Source organism: Pieris napi, chromosome 2, assembly GCF_905475465.1.
Source record: "Pieris napi chromosome 2, ilPieNapi1.2, whole genome shotgun sequence".
Classification (NCBI taxonomy): Eukaryota; Metazoa; Arthropoda; class Insecta; order Lepidoptera; family Pieridae; genus Pieris; species Pieris napi.
Genome location: NC_062235.1, coordinates 3,652,784 through 3,671,562, shown reverse-complemented (window position 1 = coordinate 3,671,562; position 18,779 = coordinate 3,652,784). Strand labels below are relative to the sequence as shown.

The window sequence follows — 18,779 nt, the reverse complement described above, 5'->3', positions numbered from 1 at the left end:
TGCAACCTAAAATAGTATACATTAATAATATCCATGATGTGTGAATCTTTAATTAAAATAATATGAACTCTCCATAATCCACATAGACTGTCATTTCTGTTTATGGGAGTGTATAATAAGTAATGTCGTAAGACTGTGGAGTCATAAAATACATTTAATCTTTATTCTAAAGTATTTAGTCTGTGTACTTACTGTAGCGAACGCGACATAGATCGGGATTAAAAAGCTTTTTGGTTAAAACATTGAAGAAGATAAACGTTTTCAATAAACTGCTAAAATTGTTGATGATATATATTAAAACAACATTATCGAAATAAAACCAATACAGGTAAGCGTTATATTGACTATGAATTAGGAAAGCATCAATGATTTTTGTTGAAGTAGTGCAATTTTGATGAGTCGCCTACTGTCATTACATCCGCCGTTAGGTAAAATGACTCTGTAAAAAGAAAAATAACTCCTTGCTACTAATTCCCTATGTGTAGATATTATGTACAGTTATTACATTTTATAAAATGGTTTCATATAATGTCATCCAGCCCTTAAAATTATCACGACCTATTTATAGATCGACTTTCTTTTTTGTGAGCAAGCAGCCGGTGTTTAAGAACATCAGGCATAGATGGTAATCCTTAGTTAAATAGTAACAATATGGTTTCTTACGATTTTAGAGAAGAAGTTACTAGCACAATGGCAGTAAATGTATACTCAACCAATGTTACATTGGAAAATTTATCGCGTCATGATATGTTGGCGTGGGTGAATGATGCTCTGCAGTCGAATTTTTGCAAAATCGAGGAACTTTGTACTGGAGCTGCATATTGCCAATTTATGGATATGTTATTTCCTGGCAGTGTACCCATGAAACGCATTAAGTTTAAGACTAACTTAGAACACGAATATATACAGAACTTTAAAATATTGCAAGCAGCTTTCAAAAAAATGGCTGTTGACAAGGTAACTATTTATTATCTTTTCTGTTTATTTTAATGGATGATACGAAACTATTACAAGTAATATCGATATCGAGTGAAAAAAAAAGGTTCTTATTGTATTTAATATTAGTAAAATAGAAATAATATTTCTATATATAGGTGAGATATGAAAGTCGAGTCAAAATTGTGACACCATAGGAATATGTTATTTTATAAGCTGCAAATTCTAAAATGTTATTTATAGGTAATACCAGTGGATAAGCTGATTAAGGGGAGATTTCAAGACAATTTTGAGTTTTTACAGTGGTTTAAAAAGTTTTTTGATGCTAATTATGATGGAAGAGAATATGATGCGTTTGAAGCTCGTGGCGGGATAACGATTGGGTCAGGAGCATGTGATAGTGGCCTTCCACTCTGTAGTGCCGCGCCAACACCGCGCATTCGCAGAGTGGCTCCTCCGCACCAATCGGGCAGTACGCATCAATAGCTCTCCTCAACTATTCGCTTAGATGCATTTTGGACTGTACATTATTCTTCTTAACATTGGTCAATATAAATGCATCTAGGTTTTTCATATGCATATCCTTGCCCACCAAAGTCCCCAACATTTCAAGTCCAATTCCTTTTACTTTGAATTTTTATTTTGTAGATAGTACCCATTGACAGACTGGTGAAGGGTCGATTCCAAGATAACTTTGAGTTCTTGCAATGGTTCAAGAAATTTTACGATGCCAACTACAGTGGCTCGCCATATGACGCGGTGGCGCAGCGTGAAGGGCTGCCAATGGGGCACGGAACGGCGGGCGCGGCGCCCCGACAGATGCCGTCTGTAAAGAAGCCGGCTGCGCCCATTGCTAAAGTCGCCGCTAGACCCCAATCCAGTACTATTTCTTTTCTTTACAGTTTGATTTTTTCATATTGCTGACAACAGTATATTTTTAGATTGATTTTTATCTATTTATAATGTCTATATTTTACTAATATCATCTGTAGGGTTAAGTAATCCTATTCCTTTTTTGTTATATGTTAGATTTATGTGAAACTATTTATTGCCATGATTTCATTTACCTTATTTCCATTTTCCTACATCCTTTACATTGTTTATTAGTAACTGTAGTTATTATAATTAATATATCATTTTACCTTGCAATATAATTATTAATTAGCTGAAATTTAATATGATTTATATTCATTTAGTAGCTTTTTACTCTAACACTGACTAAATTTTTTAAAAGTATTAAGCTTATATTATAAGCTTTGTTTTCAATGTTATTAATGTGAAGAAATTTCCATCAGTCGTGAAAGCAAACAACACTGCAATCCGATCGCCTCCATCCAATTTAAGGCTAAATCAAAATGCAAAGGGGGACTCCAGGGTTATTGAAGAACTCAATCTTCAGGTAATTAAATCACATTTTATATGAAAATATATGTGTAGTCTTTGTACATGAAATTATCTATGAAAATATTCTAGTATGTGGTCTTAGTGCGTTTAATATTTCATAAATTTTTCACACTGTTAGAAATAAAACTCAGCCAAAGTATTTAAAACCAATCCTTAAAATAATAATTATTTATTTTACAATTTTTTTTGTGTTTCCAGGTAAATGACCTGAAAGCATCATTGGAAGGTCTTGAGAAAGAGAGAGATTTTTACTTTGGTAAGCTGAGGGAAGTTGAATTAATTTGTCAAGAAATGGCAGGACAGCCCAATGTTGACCTTGTAAAGCAAATTTTGGATATTTTATATGCAACTGAGGTGAGCATAACATAAGTAAATGTATAAGATAGGATAAGTGTGTGTTGTTTCTGCCATTAGAAAAATATAGAATATACAACATTATTATTTGTAACATAACTTAGTATAGCATATAAATATTTTAGGCAAATTAATTTCTCAAAGCACTATTACGGGTCGGCAAAAATTTTACATAGAAATATTTAATTAGAAAGTGTTATTACAATAGAATTATTATAAAAACGATGAAGAAATTATAAAAAAAATTATTGCAAAAATAATATCATTACTGATAGAAAGAAAATGTTGTATATATGTATCTATATCAAGCAGTGTTGGCCTAGTGCCTTCAACATGTAACTTACATGCCTGAGGTCAAAGTTCGAACCCCGGCTGTAGACCAATGTGGCTTTCTATTAATTGCTTGTATAGAAACCAACATGTCTGACATATGTCAGACAGAAGGCAGACTGATCATCTATTTGTCTATGAAATAAAAATGATTACAGAAACAAATGCAATCTGGTAAATGTTGTAAAGATACTGGATTATTATTATGTTTCTATATTTAAAAAGGTGTCTCCCCAAAATGACTTTCGACAGATAGGGTATTAATATTCCTCACTCCTCCATTTTGAATTTTTCAACTTAAAAACCAACCACCATTGGTGATCAATTTGAGTATCCATTTTTTTATACATATCTCATGGGAGCTTGTCAAGTGAAAAGCTTAAGTGCATTTCACAATAACAACCAACTAAAACATTTTACTTTTGGGTTCATCAAACTTAAATTTGTTTGGTTTGCCTTGTTGTCCATTCAATTGTTTCTTTTCATACAATGATATGCATGTATAATGCTAGAAAATATGCAGCTCCTTCGGCGTCGCTGTATAGAGTTTACAATTGTATTGCATTTGTTCTATCAAAATATTTCAGGACGGATTTGCACCACCAGAGGACTTGGATGGTGACAACCCTCACCCACCAGAGGAGGATGAGTATTGAAGGAGTTCATCCGTGCTCACTGTACATAAATATATCAAAATTTAATAGCTTCACTATCGACAGCACTCTGTGCTTAGTATTTCACAGCCAATAAGTCGTAACCCTTAGACTTTGCTAATTGATTTGTTACATTTATGTATGTGTAAAGGATTTAAATAATTAAGAACCTTATTCAAGAAACTTAGATTTATTTCTGTTTTAACTAAACTCGATCAGCCTCTGCATAATAACTAGCACATTTTCACAATGGACAAGTGTTTAGTTAAACAGTAAAAATTTAGTTTTAATAAGCGACCAGTTGCCAGAGAATTAATTGAAGTGCAGGAGTCATACTTAGTGCAGTTCAATTCTGAATCTTACACAAAGTCAAGAACAAAATAGGTTGATTAAAATAACTGTCAACTAATAACCATTTCCAAATTATTAGACCTTGAAGTTTGACCTTGTAAATGTAGGTACTACAGTTTCTTGAACCTTATTTAGACGTCAGTTTAATTATATGCGTATAATTTTAATTATATATAACCGTTTCATGATAACAAACTCCGTGAGAATTAGGACTGAGAACGTAACATAATTTATTCCTTTTAACTGGTTTTTAATTGATACATAATATAAATGTAACATCTCACAAGCAAATATATTATATTAGAACAATGGTAAAGCAGTGGCCCAAAATGGCTAATAAAGTTCCTATTCTCAATTCCTTAAATGCCTACTCAATACAAATCGTTGACAATTCGATATACTATAATACTGTTATGGCTGTGGTAACTAAGTGCGGATTATATTGAGCCTGTATTTTTTAATGACTCTTTTTTTCGGTTTAATGACTTCACTCTTCGTTCATAGCTTTCGCGTATTAAGTGACAATCGGATATCTAATGCCGTTGCTATGGTATAGAAAATTGTCTACAGTATTTAAATAACGTTGTAAATACTCATCATGTAGAAGTGAAATTATTTTTTAAATCATATTTACTATCTAATTTTTGAATGCAATTGTCATGTATCCTCATTTCCTACATTATACCAATAAGGTGTGCTCGACAAATATAGACCTGAAATAAGGTGTTTATGTACATACTCAAGTTGTGTCATAAGTACTAGTTTTGCATATAACATGACTAACATAAATATTTGTCTTGCTCAAGACAATTTGGTAAGTGCAATGAGTTGTTTTAACCTTCAATTTGAACCAAAAGTAACCACCTGCTGAGGATCTGATATGGTGCAGATGACTGGCATTCATTTTTGGGCCACTGGCTGTAATAACGTGCATTTAATAGGTTGTTATGATATGGAAGAGATTTAATGTTAATTGTTACATTGGTTCGGCTGAATGTACTTGGTAACTTCATAAATTAATATGTATTTGATTGGGTTTTATTAATTGGTTGCCTGTTGAAATAAAACTTACATGGGAAGATACAACAGAACTATGTTTATTAAACAATTATATGTTTATTGTATCCCATTAAAATAAGAACGAAAATAAATGCAACTATTTTATTAAGTAAATTTATTTGGATATTGGTTAATGAAAAACAAGTAATTTATCTAGATCTGAATGCTTAGAATTGAGATAAACAATTATTGAACATTGTGATGGAATTAATAATCGAAATTAGTATATAGAGTAGGGCCTTATTTAACACATAGACGTCTGAAGTTTGCACCAAGATTAACAATAAAATTATAATTCAATTGGTTAAATAATTTTAGTTGTGATGTTTATAACATATAAAGTACCGAACGACTTGTTGGCGATTTAATTTGCATATGACAACTTTTAAAAGTCTTCGTTGGCATACTGTAATGCCAACTAGGACTTGACATTGTGAAATCCTTAAAAATAAAATTACTTCATTTAAATATCATTGTTTTATTTATGACACTAATTGAATTTAGCTACAAGATAACATAACGTTATAAAAGCAGTCTACCTAGATAATCCTATGATGGTCAATTGAGGTCATTATCTACACACTGGTTCGTAAATACTCAGGTACGTTACTTAAAAGTAAATTACTACATATTCAATATGAAATGACCTTATTAAATCATAATAAGTTAACGTAATTAACTACTGCTGCAAAAAATACAACATCCCAAGCAAATATTGTAACTACTAATGAATGGTTAACAAATTTGGGAATAAATGAAAATTAATATACAACTAGCATTTATTACTTCAAATAATCATAAGTATGTCAAATGGAAAGACTAGCCCATGACACGGAAATCCAAGTGTGGTATCTTTTAAATTGTGTTTTTCTTATTTTTACAAGAGAAACTTTGTTTCCTAAGTTCGAGCTTCTCCTAAAAAATTATGGTCAGACGAAAATATACATGATTATAATAATAAATAACTAACACAATTCTTCTACTAGTACTATACCTACTCTCCGTGATGAAAGTAAATGAGAAAAATACAAAGCGTAGGAAAAGAAAGCAAAATAACCGTTAATATTTTTTCTACAAAAATTCAATTAATTTATACAGTTAGCAATTCACAAATGCGTACCATAGAAAAATACTTGTAAAGTGTGAATAAAATTCACTTCATTTTAATAAGGCTTATAGAAGGCCTATATTGAATTATTATTATAATTTAGCCTAATAATGCCATGATAGATCGATAGAAATGATAGTAATGAATAAGAACATAAATAATGGTTCAACTAAAAACATTTTTTAGATGTATTAAGGCATGCATTTAGTTTAATGCCGTAGAACGAGGCCCAATTACATACTTTTATGGACATATTCTGTAGTTTGGCATTTCTGTTATGCTTATCTTCGACCAATTAAAAGATGCGGGGATTACAAATCTCGTTGCAAGAAGCATATATCGATTGAGTATAGCATTTCATCTACCAACTCGGCTAGCGGAGATTTCGATAGCATGATGACTTATTTAGTAACTATATCAAAACGTGTCGTTTTTCTTTTTTCTTGGTCTTAAACTTTTTCGAGAAATATTGTGAATATCGTCACTAAGTTGAGAACTATTTTCTTTTGATGTTCTTCTTTCGTCACTTTCACTTCGTTTGGATCTCGTCCTACTTGATACATTTAAATTATCGCTAGTATCAAGTGAGCTATTTGCGTCGTTTGCATTATCTTTTAAGGTCTTGCTACTTTCTTCTGTTTTACTTTCTTTTGCTTTAGTTGTCTCATCTTCACATTCAGAATATTTTTTGTTAGGCCTTCTTATCCTTTTACTTTGTTGAATGTTTGAAACTTCTGGCTTCTTATTTTTATTACTTGAAGCAATAGTTTTCTTCTTTTCTTTGGCAGGCTTTTCAAACTGAATTTGATTTGTGTTTTCGATTACTTTCGGAATTACTTTTTTTATAGTTTGTTCTTGGTCATATGGCTCCTCAACTTCAGTGGCCGTATTCAATCTTTTCTTAGAATTAGCGATTTTGTTTTTAAAATCTTGCACAGTTAATATTTTAGCTCTATTTTTACCTACTTGGTGTGTAGTATTTAAAGCTGATACGGTGACATCTTTTAAGTGATCTGTAAGAGACACCCTTAATTATATACACTTTATTTAATTACGTTAATTTTTTTTATGAATAAGACTATGTACAAGGCATTTTTTTAAATAATATAATAGTTAAATAACCTATTTGGATTCATCCCCTCCAGGATGGAGAAATGAATCCAGCCATATGAATAGTTCTCATAGTGTATCCCTGTAGCATATTTGATGTTTTACTATGTGATTCATTTAGAAATAATTTTATTAATTATAAATGATCTTAATAATTTTCATCAAAGTGAATACATGAGGAAAAGATATATTTTACTTAAAATATAATTTCTGAGTAAATACATCATTACGCTAAAACCACGGCTGATAGAGTACTGTCTTATTAATATTTTTGGTCAACTGATGCCTTTTATATACCAACATGTTTCACCTCACCACGCCAATCCACTAGTACACGTTATATTAATGTGATAAATTGCTCTTAAAACTTTTTAACATAAACTTACCCCTATTCGCAGTGGGTCGAGTTATTTTCCAAACAGGTATATTTTCAGATTCCATTTCACTTTCTATATCAGTTTCCCAGAAGGTTTTCATACGATTTGATCCTGAAATTTTATTTATACCAAACATTAAAAGCAGCGTGTTTGATAATATCTAGGCAAAGAATCATACTGACAATTATTTACAGTTAAGTTAGAGGCAGAATAGTTTTATTACTCAAGCTGCTTTTGTATAAGTCACACAAAACAACTAACAATAATTTAATTATCATCAAGTAACAAATACTATTATTCAATAGACAACTCTTTCTTTTCTCTAGCCTGACGGTAACAAAATAAAAAACATGACTTGATATTGTCTAATACATTTTTTACATGTAATATAAGTAGTTTTATGATGATTAAGACAATGGTTAATTATTACTATATATTTTTATTTATTTATTTTATATTTATATAATTTTTATTTATTGATTTTATATTTATATAATTTTTATTTATTTATTTTATTTTATATTATATTACATTTATTAGTGAATTTAATCAAGTTATTATGGTTATACTAGGAATAAAACTTGCTGAATTGTTAATTACATATTTATGAAAAGGCCTCCATAAATATGTAATAAATAAAATAAGATTAATTTTAAGCATAAAGCAGTACTTACTTTGAGACACAGTCTTAGAAGATCCTGAATTCTGGCAAAGAACATTCTGTCTTGTAACTCTACAATCTTTTGCTTTGGATGAGCTTGCCAATTTACCATTTTTATCCTTGTCAATGTTTGTTTGTTCAAAAACTGTGCCATTGAGTGTTTCATCAGTAAATGTACCACTAACATCACTATCAAACTTGTCATCCGTGACAGTATTTGTTTTACTAGATGTTGCATATATTTGATCAGCGGGTACTATTTTGTGAATTAAATCCAATACATTGTCATCCTCATCAGAAACATTTCTATTTAGACAAGACTGTGTCGTCACTAGTTTTCTAGTTTTATTCCGTTCTTTATTGTCAACTTTAGTTTGGGGACTTGGTCCAGCGGTATCAGCTAATCCTTTAGAGTTTAAAAAATCTACTTTCTGTGTGAATAACTTTCGCTTTGAAAAACTAGATTTCATAGAAACTTCAGCTAATTTTGATTCCTCACATTCATTTCGTATATCTCCAGGTACTTCATTGTTATTAACCAAAATTATGGGTGGTACTGACTCAGAAATAGCTATTTCTTTTGCATTACTAGTGTCTTTAAGTTTAGGTACTAAAGGTTTTTTAAAAGTATCTTTTAAAGAATTTAATTCAGAATTTGTAACATTATTTGCAAGTTTTATTCTCTTTGCATTGTTATTGAATTGATGATCAAATGATCGTTTTCTATTTTCGCTGTCAGAAAATATTTCTTCATTTTCACTGCTAAGACTTTCTTGGCTAACTACTAATTTTGGTATATCATTAGAATGTTTTTCACTTTCTGTTGTATTATTGAACCTTTGAGAAGGAAACATATATTCACTTGAAAAATAATCTTTTAAAGTTCGCCCTTCATTACATGTTTGAGTGGAGTCTGGCTTGGCTACTTCAGCAAAATTGTTAGATGCTTTTTGATTAATTGAAAATATATTTTTTTTAAGAGCAATTGTATGGTTTGTGTATTGATCTTTACTATTGATCGAATTCATCAGTAAAGATTTGTCTACTTGACTTATATGTGGTCTTCTAAGTAACTGGTCATCTTCATTGCCACTTATAGGCGAATCACTACTATCTCTATCTGAATATTTCATACTTCTAATGTGTCTTATAATATTACTTCGGTTACTTTTGAGCACCATAGATTTATGTCTATTTTTTTCATACCTTCTTCTTTGTTTAAGTTTTAATTTCCGGCAAACTATTTCTTTAATAATCTGTAATTCATGTGTATTAAATGTTTCAAACTTAAGAGCATTTGTTATGTCAATAGCAGTTCTTGTTGTATCTGAAAAAAAAAATTGTTAAATATTGTAGGTGCCTGGTAATAAAACAATTCATTAATCATATTTTAAAAGTGTGAAATTGTGTTATTAACAATTTACTAACCCACACTACGGATTGACATTGGAGATCTACTCCTGCCATCAATAACAGATCTATGAGAACTTGCATATTGTCCAGGATGAAATCTAGGAGGTCCAACATCACTTCTTAAAGAAAATGGAGATATTGCTCGTTCACGGTACATGCTCCGGACATCGTGTTGTGGAAGATCCAGCTTGTAGCGATTGGAATTGAATTGATCAATATTGTTCATTGACATCATTTTTGAGTTTGAGTTCCTGCTAAATCCACCTACAGATATTTCCTAAAATGTAATAACAATATATGTTTACAAAACAAACTTAGATGATAGATGACACAACTACAAATTTATATTTTATTTCGTACAGTTCAAATTAAAACAATACTAAACACAATAACTTGACGACTACCAAAAATAAAAAATACTATACAAACCCCAATTCCAGTACGAAATGTCACCATATTCTCTTCTTCGATGTCCGACATACTGTAGCATTTACCACAATTCACAATATTTTGATTTTTCAGTTAGCGTGCATTTTGTTTTTAACGTTTATTTTACAAATTTGAAATCCCTAAATACAAACTGTCATTTGTCAAGACTGACACTGCTTCTTTTTTATGGCTCTGGCACGGTTTGTGCATTAGCCAGCGTCAAGTACAAGATTTTTATAATTCGTGCTTTTTGCCTTAGAAATTCGACCATGTCCTCCATGTACGGTTTAGGCACTCGCCTGGTACCGCATAACGCTCCCAAAGGCCGAGAACAAATTTAAATTAAAACGTGCCCTCGAACCCGGTACCCCTCACCTAGCTGCCACTTAATAAGACCGCTAGAACAATGCTTTTAGGCAGTAGGCACCACAAATTAGTAATAGTTACATAAATACTATATACTGAAGGGTGACCAACTCCGAAAAATTTTTTGGCAATACAGGTAGAAAGTCTTTACTACTATCGGTGTAAGCGTACTTTACCTAATGTTTTTTTTTTGTTGGTATTTCCATCTTATATGATTTCTATAACAGTGATACCTAAATGTTGTGCCGAATTTTAACCACATATTCACGTTGAAGGCAATCTAAATAAAACGTAGTATAAAAAAAAAATTGGTAACAATAGGCGTTTATTGTTTTTACAGTGTAAATTCTTATTAAAATATGTAAACATGGTATGTAGCTAAATTGAATCTACCTTACAAGCATATTAAGCAACATATTGACTATTATACAAAAACTTAATACAAAAAATTCTATGTACTGCATCAGAATTATTAAATTTCAATTAGATTCTATGTTTGCATTTACTTCAAAGGTAGGAGATTTTGAGTCCAGTGATTGTCTGAAGAGTTGTGAATGTTGCCAGGATACATCCCCTTGTCCGCCACTAAGGTGTGCTGTTATTATAACCTTTTTAAATCGGTTGCTAAATTCTGTAGTAGTTTCTGAGAACAACAACGTTATTGTGATAAAATTAATAAAAAACTGATATAAAAGTCTACAACGTACACGGTATAAAATTACTATTGATAAAGCTACAATTTATTAAATAATGCCTTTAAAAAAGAACATAAAACTAATACTAAAAATATTTAGAACTATTTCAACTATAACAAAGTTCCCGGTTGCAAATTAGACAAAATAATAACCATTGAAATCAGCAACGCTTGGATTACTGTCATCAAATTGCACCTGCCATTCGATGTTGCCGTTTTCAAAAATAGCGGAAGTTGCTCGAACAGTAAGTGACGTAAATATTAAACCATCTTTCACGGATAATTTCCAAGATACCCTTCCAGACATTTCTCCTTCTAAAATCAAAATGGAGTATTTAACCAGATGTTAAAAACTATTTCAGAAAATTTATTAGTGACTATAGACTATAAATCTATACAAATTGTTGTTTATAATTTTGTTAAGTTTTTAATCATTTAAATTAAACGTTAATAATTTCAAGAATCGGCAACGCTTCTATAGGTAAGATGGCGTCGGACCATGCTTACAAGAAGGCAATCGTCAAGTTTTCGATATTTTGATCAAAAAGTCTTCAACAAAATTAAACTCTGGCTAAAATTATTTACAAGTAACAATCTACGTTATCTTCGATAAGTGACCCTTTTGTGTCTCATGACTGTCAAAAGAGAAAATAAATAAATAAATTTATTTTTTTAAATTCAATATTTTTAATTATGTATTTTTTTATTTTTATTAATAAAAATATACTTGTTATTTATAGAACTCTCTTTTTAGCTATGTCTTATATAGATTTCTCTCAATACTACCTTATTTTTCATATGGTCAAATAGCCTATTGTAATTTATAAACCTAAAAAAATATGTTATGAAAATCCAAAGGATCGTTTCATCAACTATTATTTAGCGTATATTTTAAATTAAGAACCTATAGAGCCAATAAAAAAGTTTTAATTATGTAACATGAAAAATATATAATGGAGAAAAAATATAAGAACCTTCTCTTGCTATATAAACCTGCCGCCAGTCTTTTTCCACATTTCTAAAGACATGTTCACCTTCATACACCCCCGAGCCCCACCCATCTAATGTTGATAGTTGCTCTCCATTTCTACTAATCTGGTACTTATCCGGGCTACAGTAATATTTTATACTGACTTCCCCTGGTTGGTCAAATTCAAAGCCATGCCCAAATTGGGAACCTATTTCACCACGTTGCGTTTTCCATTCTTTAGAGCCGGATATCCGTCCTCGGGATTCGAAATCACTTGGTTTTCTAAAAACGTTGTAAGTACCATTCAATTACCGTTCCAATAATAAAAAATTCGTAGACAAGTACTAGCATGAGTCGAGCGAATTGTCACAATAATTTAAAAATTAAATTTTGACATTTTAAAGCAGTGTTGCCCGCTGAAAGATATTATAAGGTACCACACTATTATAAAAAGTCATCATACTATCGCAACAACCATATTTTATGGTATTATTATTTTTAAGTTCGAATGAATAAAAAGTATTTTTATCACCTCTCCAACATCATCTGTGCAAGTTCATGTATAGTACGAGCGGTTAGCCACTTCCGCCTTGCAGGTGAAACCTGCGCTAGTCTATGTTCACGTAGAGTTAGCAACGTTGATATTAATTCTTGTTCTGTGCATTGATTTCGACGCAAAAGAACCTTTAACATACATTAGACGTTTTTTAAATATGGGCTTATTGGAATGACCTTTATAATAATAGACTACAGTATGATTAAGATATTAAAATTTTAGTTGTGGTAAAAAAAAATGTTTTTTATTAACATTGAGTTTTAGTTGCCCATACCTCCTTATGTTTAGTTGTATAACGCCAAGTGACGTCCTGGACATCGTTACAAGAGACAGCTATCACATAAGTAAGCTTTTTGCCCCAGCCATGGTCATACATCAGCGGTGTGTCCAATGCCCCCTCGCAAGGGTCAACATGCAACCAGTTATTTGTTACATAATCATATACCTTAAAAGGCAAAATGTATCCATTTCTAAGGGTTTTAAGTGGGGCCGATGTTAAATCAATATTTATTTAGTAATATTCATAGGTAAAATGGAACAAAATACTTAATGAATAAGTTCAAAAAACGTTCATATTATCATAAAAATAATTATAATAATAGACTTATGCCGGCCATACACACTACGGTCTACCGGAGAGGTAATATGTGCAGGTATGCCTGCGCAGGTCAACCGAACAATGGTAGCGTGTATGGGGACGTTCCGGTGTATCGGAGCGGTCTTCAGTTCCCTTTGCATTTGGCATCGAATTTGGACGATGACACGCTGGCGTTGCTAGGTCTTGCTTTAATTTTGAAGAAAAATGATACGAAAAACAAGCGAAGAAAGTGGTGTAAGCATTGGTTATTGAAAAGGAAAACATATAGTCATGTTAATTTATTAAATGAATTGAAATTTGAACCAGAAGATTTTAAAAACTATCTTCGAATGGACGAGAAAACATACCTTGAATTATTTAATTACATAACAAATCAAACTTAAAACAAAAGCAATAAATGTAGATACATTTCCGATTACTATCTTAACAACCTGCGCAGGCGACCGGAGTACACACACACACGCACAGGTACACCGTACGGTGTCACTCGAAAGAATCGATTTTCGATCTTGCGCCGGTTTAAAAACCTGCACAGGTCTATTCCCACACACATTCCGGTCTACCTGCGCAGGCATACCTGCACAGGTGGACCTCTCCGGTAGACCGTAGTGTGTATGGCCGGCATTAGCAACGTTGAAAAACAATTTTCTTTGTAATTCTTAAAAGATACTTTTTTACAAAGAATACGCGATATTTGACATACCTCACACCAGACGTGATCAGTAGAATCATAGATATAGCGTGTGTCATAACCAAGAGCTCGGCAGAACATAGCAAAACAATTCGCCCATTCGCCACACCTACCGCGGCGCGTACGCATTAACGCGCGTATATCATTATATCGCGGAAATTTTGTATAATTTCCACAATGCGCGCAACTGTACACCTAAAATATAATACTTTAATATATAGACTTTGACTAGCTCTGCGGCTTAGTGATTAACAAACATAGGAGTGGAATTCTTAGGTTTCAATTCCAGTCAAATAAATAATTAATTATTTCATGTCGGTATAGTGTTACTTGTTGAAAAATATTTTCAATTAAATTAGCGCTATGTTTAAAAATGAGACCAAAACATTTTACCTCAGCATTGCATGTTTCTGTCGCAGTTTTCATAGTAGTGCTGTGATAAAATTTTGTAGGTCCTCCACAAGTCTCACATTGTGGTGCATCGACCCATGAAAAGTATTTGTGTTTGAACCATCCTATTAGCTCCATTAACAATGCAATGTCATATGATAAGTCTTCTTCTTTTGTATCACCTGCAATTTATATCTACTCATAGGTTACCTGTACCGTGAATAATTGTTTTAAACAAAAATTATCAATAAAAGAGATGCAGAATGACAGGTCTCATGATTGCTTTATTATAATATCTATTTTCCTGTAAAAAAGTGAGGTGATCTACTTCCTCACCTTTTGAGGTGTTTTCCATAATATGGAAAAACTTTATTATACACAATATACAGGATATTTAGGTAAAGTAAAGTGCACTAGCCCCCATACTAGGATTCCCTATGTTGTGGGCAGCCAGTCTCTTCCTTTTAACATGTAAATTGTATTTTACTCTACGATTTCTTCATAACACAAATTTATATTTAAACTATTTTTGCACAATAAGAATATTTTCTGTATCAGCATAGGACACCATTAACATATTACATTCTGTACATCTGAGTTATATGCTTTTAATGTAGAAATGTTTGTTATGTTATACTATGGTGCATATATTGTTATATACCACCAATATTTGGTCACCAGATAAATTTTTTAGAGATATTTAAATACCTATAAAATATAAAAACCTGTCTTAATTTTTTTCTGAACTTCTCTCATTCTTTTCAATGCTCTTAATTCTAGTGTAACCATTGGTATCTCATTCCTTGCAGCTTGTTGTAATTCTTCATCCTCATAGTCCAAAACCCTATTGAATAATATCTGTATTGTTAGTAATAGATTATTGGTTGTCATCTGTAAGTAACACTTTTGTTATTGTTTTTACCAACATTGGACAAGTAAGAAACCTCAAGTTAAGTCAATGACCCCAGTCATGTATAGCATGTAAAGATATTTATCATAGAATAACTACACTTAGCAAGCTATTATGAAAGCCATTAATGTAAATTTAATTCAAAGTATATACCAGAACATTAATAGGTGTCAATTTGTATTTTTTTATAGGAACTTTTTCAATTTTAGATAAAGTTTTTGTGTCAATACACAAACTCAGTTTCCTTTCAATCGCTGTCTTAGCCAACCTTAGTTTATCAATGGCTTTATCTATAGGGTAGATAAATTTATTTTGTTCCTGAAAATGAGAAAATCATATAACTGAATCTGTTAAAATATACATAATGTAAAAATTTATATCATAACTATTATTGCTTATTTAAAATTCCGCAACAATTGTTGTAACTTGTACATGGTTTCGATGTTTATCAAGCTAGCACACTTTCGTATTGGTTAAGATAACTTTTAATAGTAATAAGAAATAAAAATTAAGAAAAAGATCGCTACATTTACTAGATCTTTTTATAAAACTTACCCATCGGAAACCAATATATAAAAGATAATCGTTTAACTCTTTAAAAACACGAATATTTTCCACGACTTCTGTTTTTATATGCCTACTATTAAAAGGATGGTCTAAAATATAATTAATATTTTGTAGTAGTTCGTATAAGATTTTTCGAAATTTATTGACATCTTTAACACTTTGCTCTACAACTGCTAAACGTGCCATATCTTCCATTGTTTTATTAATGATTGCAGCCCCTTATTTACGAAATGTTTTTTAAGTTAAATAAATAGTTTAAAATGCAGTCCTGAAGCCAGGTTTTTTTTTGTTTACGTATTATCACAATTTTGACGATATCATCGCTCGCTCTGCAATCCCATCCCACAGACCAAATAGCTCTACTTAATCCATAGAGTAAGTTTTATATGTGGTAATTTGATATATATGCCAAGTAGAGACCACACGGTCGGTGGTCCACACTATAATTTATATATTATATAGAATAGTAGTTAGATAGTAAACACTAAACTGTACAACATTATACAAACATGGTAGCAAATGCAACTAATAAAACAGCAGTACAGAGTAAGATGGTAATTTATCTCTATTTATCTCAAATTGCTAATGTGGACATTTGGTTTCTCAATCTAATTTTTAAGTAACACTCCGTATTAGTCTGGCTAATGAAAGAAGATAATTGAATTATTTGAAAACTTTCGGATGGCAACACAGAATGTCATTGAATTTCTTAGGTTAGTATGATTCATTGTCTTGATACTTCATGCAATTACTCATTTTTATTTCTATTATATGTTTTTTCCGAATAGTGAACAGGTATATTGAAATTAATTATATTTTGTTAAATTATTTGCCCAAATTTTGTTTTATTTGATAGAATATTTCGTTTCATTCGCAGGAAATCTGAAGGGTGTAGAAGGAGTCGATACAATAGTGAGAACTATCGCTAAGCTCACTGATTTAGAGCAGAAAGATAGAATAAAATCCCAGTACTTTATAGAAATCGATTTTTTTTGGATTCTGATTTTGATTATTCCGAATAAAGTTGTGTTTTATAATGAATATAGTTTTAATTTTCTATGCAATGCTAGTCATTAAAGTGTCAATAGTAAAAGACTAAATACGTATAGTATTTAATTACATAGAAATACAGTTAACTATCAATATAAAAAAAAAAAAAAAATCAAGTATCAAGTAAGTTTAATCCACAGACTATATCAAACTTTAAGGGATACCATACTATTTTTTTTTTAATTTGCCGCGCTTTTTCGTTATCTTCTTTCATTAGCCAGACTCTAACTTTCATATCGATCACACGATTGATATAGAGATAAGATTATATTACAAAAAACAGGAAATCTACTGATCTACCATCAGGATTCGCACACATTGGTGCCCTGCGGGGCAAGTCAGAACACAGACTAGAAATACTAATATGTACCTACTAACATAAGAGGAAATGAAAGACCTGTTTTGTTAAAAAATATAGTTTTATTTTAATTTTAAACAATTATTATATTATTATAATCCAGTTTTACATTACCTGTAATAAAACTAATAAGTGACCTTTAGAAGAAGTTCTGAAATCCTTTGTTTAAGATAAAGGTAACCATGGTAATATTTACAGTTTAAAATATTATTAGTGATAAAACCTATGATAGTTACGATATAATTGATAAACATGAAAAAACACAAATTTACTGAGAACTTTCTTACTAATGAAGGTAGGTATTTAGTAGTAAGATATATACATATATCCAGTTATGGTGTGAATATATAATATAATTTTTGTGTTCTAGTGTTTTATTGCAGCTAACATCGGGTATACTTTTAAAGATTCAGTATTACTTTTTTCCTATCTTGATTTCTATTAAAAATCGTTTTAGATTTTACGCGGGGTTCTCGTAATTGGCTTTTGCATACACGGTATGTCAGAGGAGAATATGATAAATGCTTGGAACTGGCTGACCACTTGCAAAAATATGCATTTAATTCACATAGATTTGCGCATTATGTAAAGGTAGGTCTCCTAAATAGTTTAACCACTACAAATATTTGTCGATCATTTTTTTTAATAGCAGATGATAGCTGTATTATTAATGCACCTTATTTTAATAGTTCTTTTTGGTACTTACGTATTAACACCACTGCGGAAAAATTTATCGATTAGATTATTTCCTAATTTTTGAATTTTAAAGTTTTAGAATAATAACCCCTTATCATTTTTATGCACCGGAAACAGTTATTTAAATAAATTATTAATATACTAACCTAACCAAACAATAAATAATAATAATAAAATCGTTACCAGATTTTTTGCAGCGGTGGCGTTAATATGATATTTTATATCCATATAATTTCTTACTTATAAGACGCCTTCGTCAGATGTGTTCCTTCTGGTGTCAAAATCAATTTTTTTAATCGAAAGATCGCTACTTAAAACTGATCAGTGAAGCAGGCAGAAATGTCCCACTGTGACCCTTTGGGGCTTCGGTAATTTGATGGGGCATTTTCTATGGCAGGCTTTAATCTTTTCTCAAACTGGCCGACTTCAAGAAGCTTTAGATAAATTTCACACTTCTATAAAGATACAACCTCAAGACCCTGAAGCTTTAAAAGAAGTCGGAAACTGTCTGTAAGTAAAATAAAATGATTTTCACAAAATTATTATTATCTTGTATAATACAAAGAAGTTTTTAAATATTACAATTTTTGCACTAGTTAATTCAAACTATTTTTTTAATCAAAATAAAATACATATATGAGCTTATATCACTAATTAAATTCTTAAAATGCAAGAATGAAAAAGAAAACAAAAAGGGAAAGAGCGATTGAGACCGATTGAGAGAGAGTGAGACAGGGCGAACGTAGCA

General features: G+C 31.0%; 3 protein-coding genes and 1 long non-coding RNA gene across 6 annotated transcripts; 2 read left to right on the top strand and 2 right to left on the bottom strand.

Moving 5' to 3' along the window:
• The first annotated feature begins 165 nt into the window (after positions 1-165).
• Positions 166-5,555, top strand: LOC125059267 (microtubule-associated protein RP/EB family member 1). 2 transcript variants are annotated; one of them, XM_047663643.1, is made up of 6 exons: positions 166-328; positions 672-957; positions 1,180-1,408; positions 2,232-2,335; positions 2,539-2,694; positions 3,612-5,555. In XM_047663643.1, exons 2-6 carry the CDS (start codon positions 691-693, stop codon positions 3,678-3,680), a joined length of 825 nt encoding a protein of 274 aa, XP_047519599.1. In that variant the 5' UTR covers positions 166-328; positions 672-690; the 3' UTR covers positions 3,681-5,555. The 2 variants fall into 2 exon arrangements, with proteins under 2 accessions (XP_047519599.1, XP_047519591.1); XM_047663635.1 differs by lacking the exon at positions 1,180-1,408 and adding an exon at positions 1,585-1,816 and having other exon boundaries at positions 168-328.
• On the bottom strand, positions 4,658-10,419 carry LOC125059251. Its single transcript, XM_047663606.1, has 5 exons — positions 10,186-10,419; positions 9,772-10,033; positions 8,357-9,670; positions 7,692-7,793; positions 4,658-7,208 (listed from the first exon to the last, which is right to left on the bottom strand). The coding sequence occupies exons 1-5, from the start codon at positions 10,234-10,236 to the stop codon at positions 6,613-6,615; spliced, it is 2,325 nt and encodes a 774-aa protein (XP_047519562.1). The 5' UTR covers positions 10,237-10,419; the 3' UTR covers positions 4,658-6,612.
• Positions 10,420-10,859: 440 nt separating this feature from the next.
• LOC125060783 (peptide-N(4)-(N-acetyl-beta-glucosaminyl)asparagine amidase) lies at positions 10,860-16,278 on the bottom strand. Its single transcript, XM_047665853.1, has 10 exons — positions 15,916-16,278; positions 15,514-15,678; positions 15,176-15,341; positions 14,454-14,632; positions 14,073-14,255; positions 13,046-13,216; positions 12,748-12,899; positions 12,220-12,497; positions 11,399-11,560; positions 10,860-11,194 (listed from the first exon to the last, which is right to left on the bottom strand). Exons 1-10 carry the CDS (start codon positions 16,120-16,122, stop codon positions 11,031-11,033), a joined length of 1,827 nt encoding a protein of 608 aa, XP_047521809.1. The 5' UTR covers positions 16,123-16,278; the 3' UTR covers positions 10,860-11,030.
• A 965-nt stretch (positions 16,279-17,243) lies between these two features.
• Positions 17,244-17,880, top strand: LOC125055904. 2 transcript variants are annotated; one of them, XR_007117968.1, is made up of 2 exons: positions 17,244-17,511; positions 17,793-17,880. It is a non-coding gene; the product is annotated as an uncharacterized LOC125055904 (long non-coding RNA). The 2 variants fall into 2 exon arrangements; XR_007117967.1 differs by having other exon boundaries at positions 17,244-17,520.
• The last annotated feature ends 899 nt before the right edge of the window (positions 17,881-18,779 follow it).

Bases quoted from the DNA above. Each gene is read 5' to 3' on its own strand.
- LOC125059267 (XM_047663635.1), top strand. From the start codon at position 691: ATGGCAGTAAATGTATACTCAACCAATGTTACATTGGAAAATTTATCG. The intron at 2,336-2,538 runs GTAATTAAATCA...TTGTGTTTCCAG, and splicing joins TTGAAGAACTCAATCTTCAG to GTAAATGACCTGAAAGCATC. The intron at 2,695-3,611 runs GTGAGCATAACA...AAAATATTTCAG, and splicing joins ATATTTTATATGCAACTGAG to GACGGATTTGCACCACCAGA.
- LOC125059251 (XM_047663606.1), bottom strand. From the start codon at position 10,236: ATGTCGGACATCGAAGAAGAGAATATGGTGACATTTCGTACTGGAATT. The intron at 7,794-8,356 runs GTAAGTACTGCT...ATAAAATTTCAG, and splicing joins TTCTAAGACTGTGTCTCAAA to GATCAAATCGTATGAAAACC. The intron at 7,209-7,691 runs GTAAGTTTATGT...TGTCTCTTACAG, and splicing joins TCGACCCACTGCGAATAGGG to ATCACTTAAAAGATGTCACC.
- LOC125060783 (XM_047665853.1), bottom strand. From the start codon at position 16,122: ATGGAAGATATGGCACGTTTAGCAGTTGTAGAGCAAAGTGTTAAAGAT. The intron at 12,900-13,045 runs GTATGGGCAACT...TGTATGTTAAAG, and splicing joins ATACAACTAAACATAAGGAG to GTTCTTTTGCGTCGAAATCA. The intron at 12,498-12,747 runs GTGATAAAAATA...CAACGTTTTTAG, and splicing joins GCACAGATGATGTTGGAGAG to AAAACCAAGTGATTTCGAAT.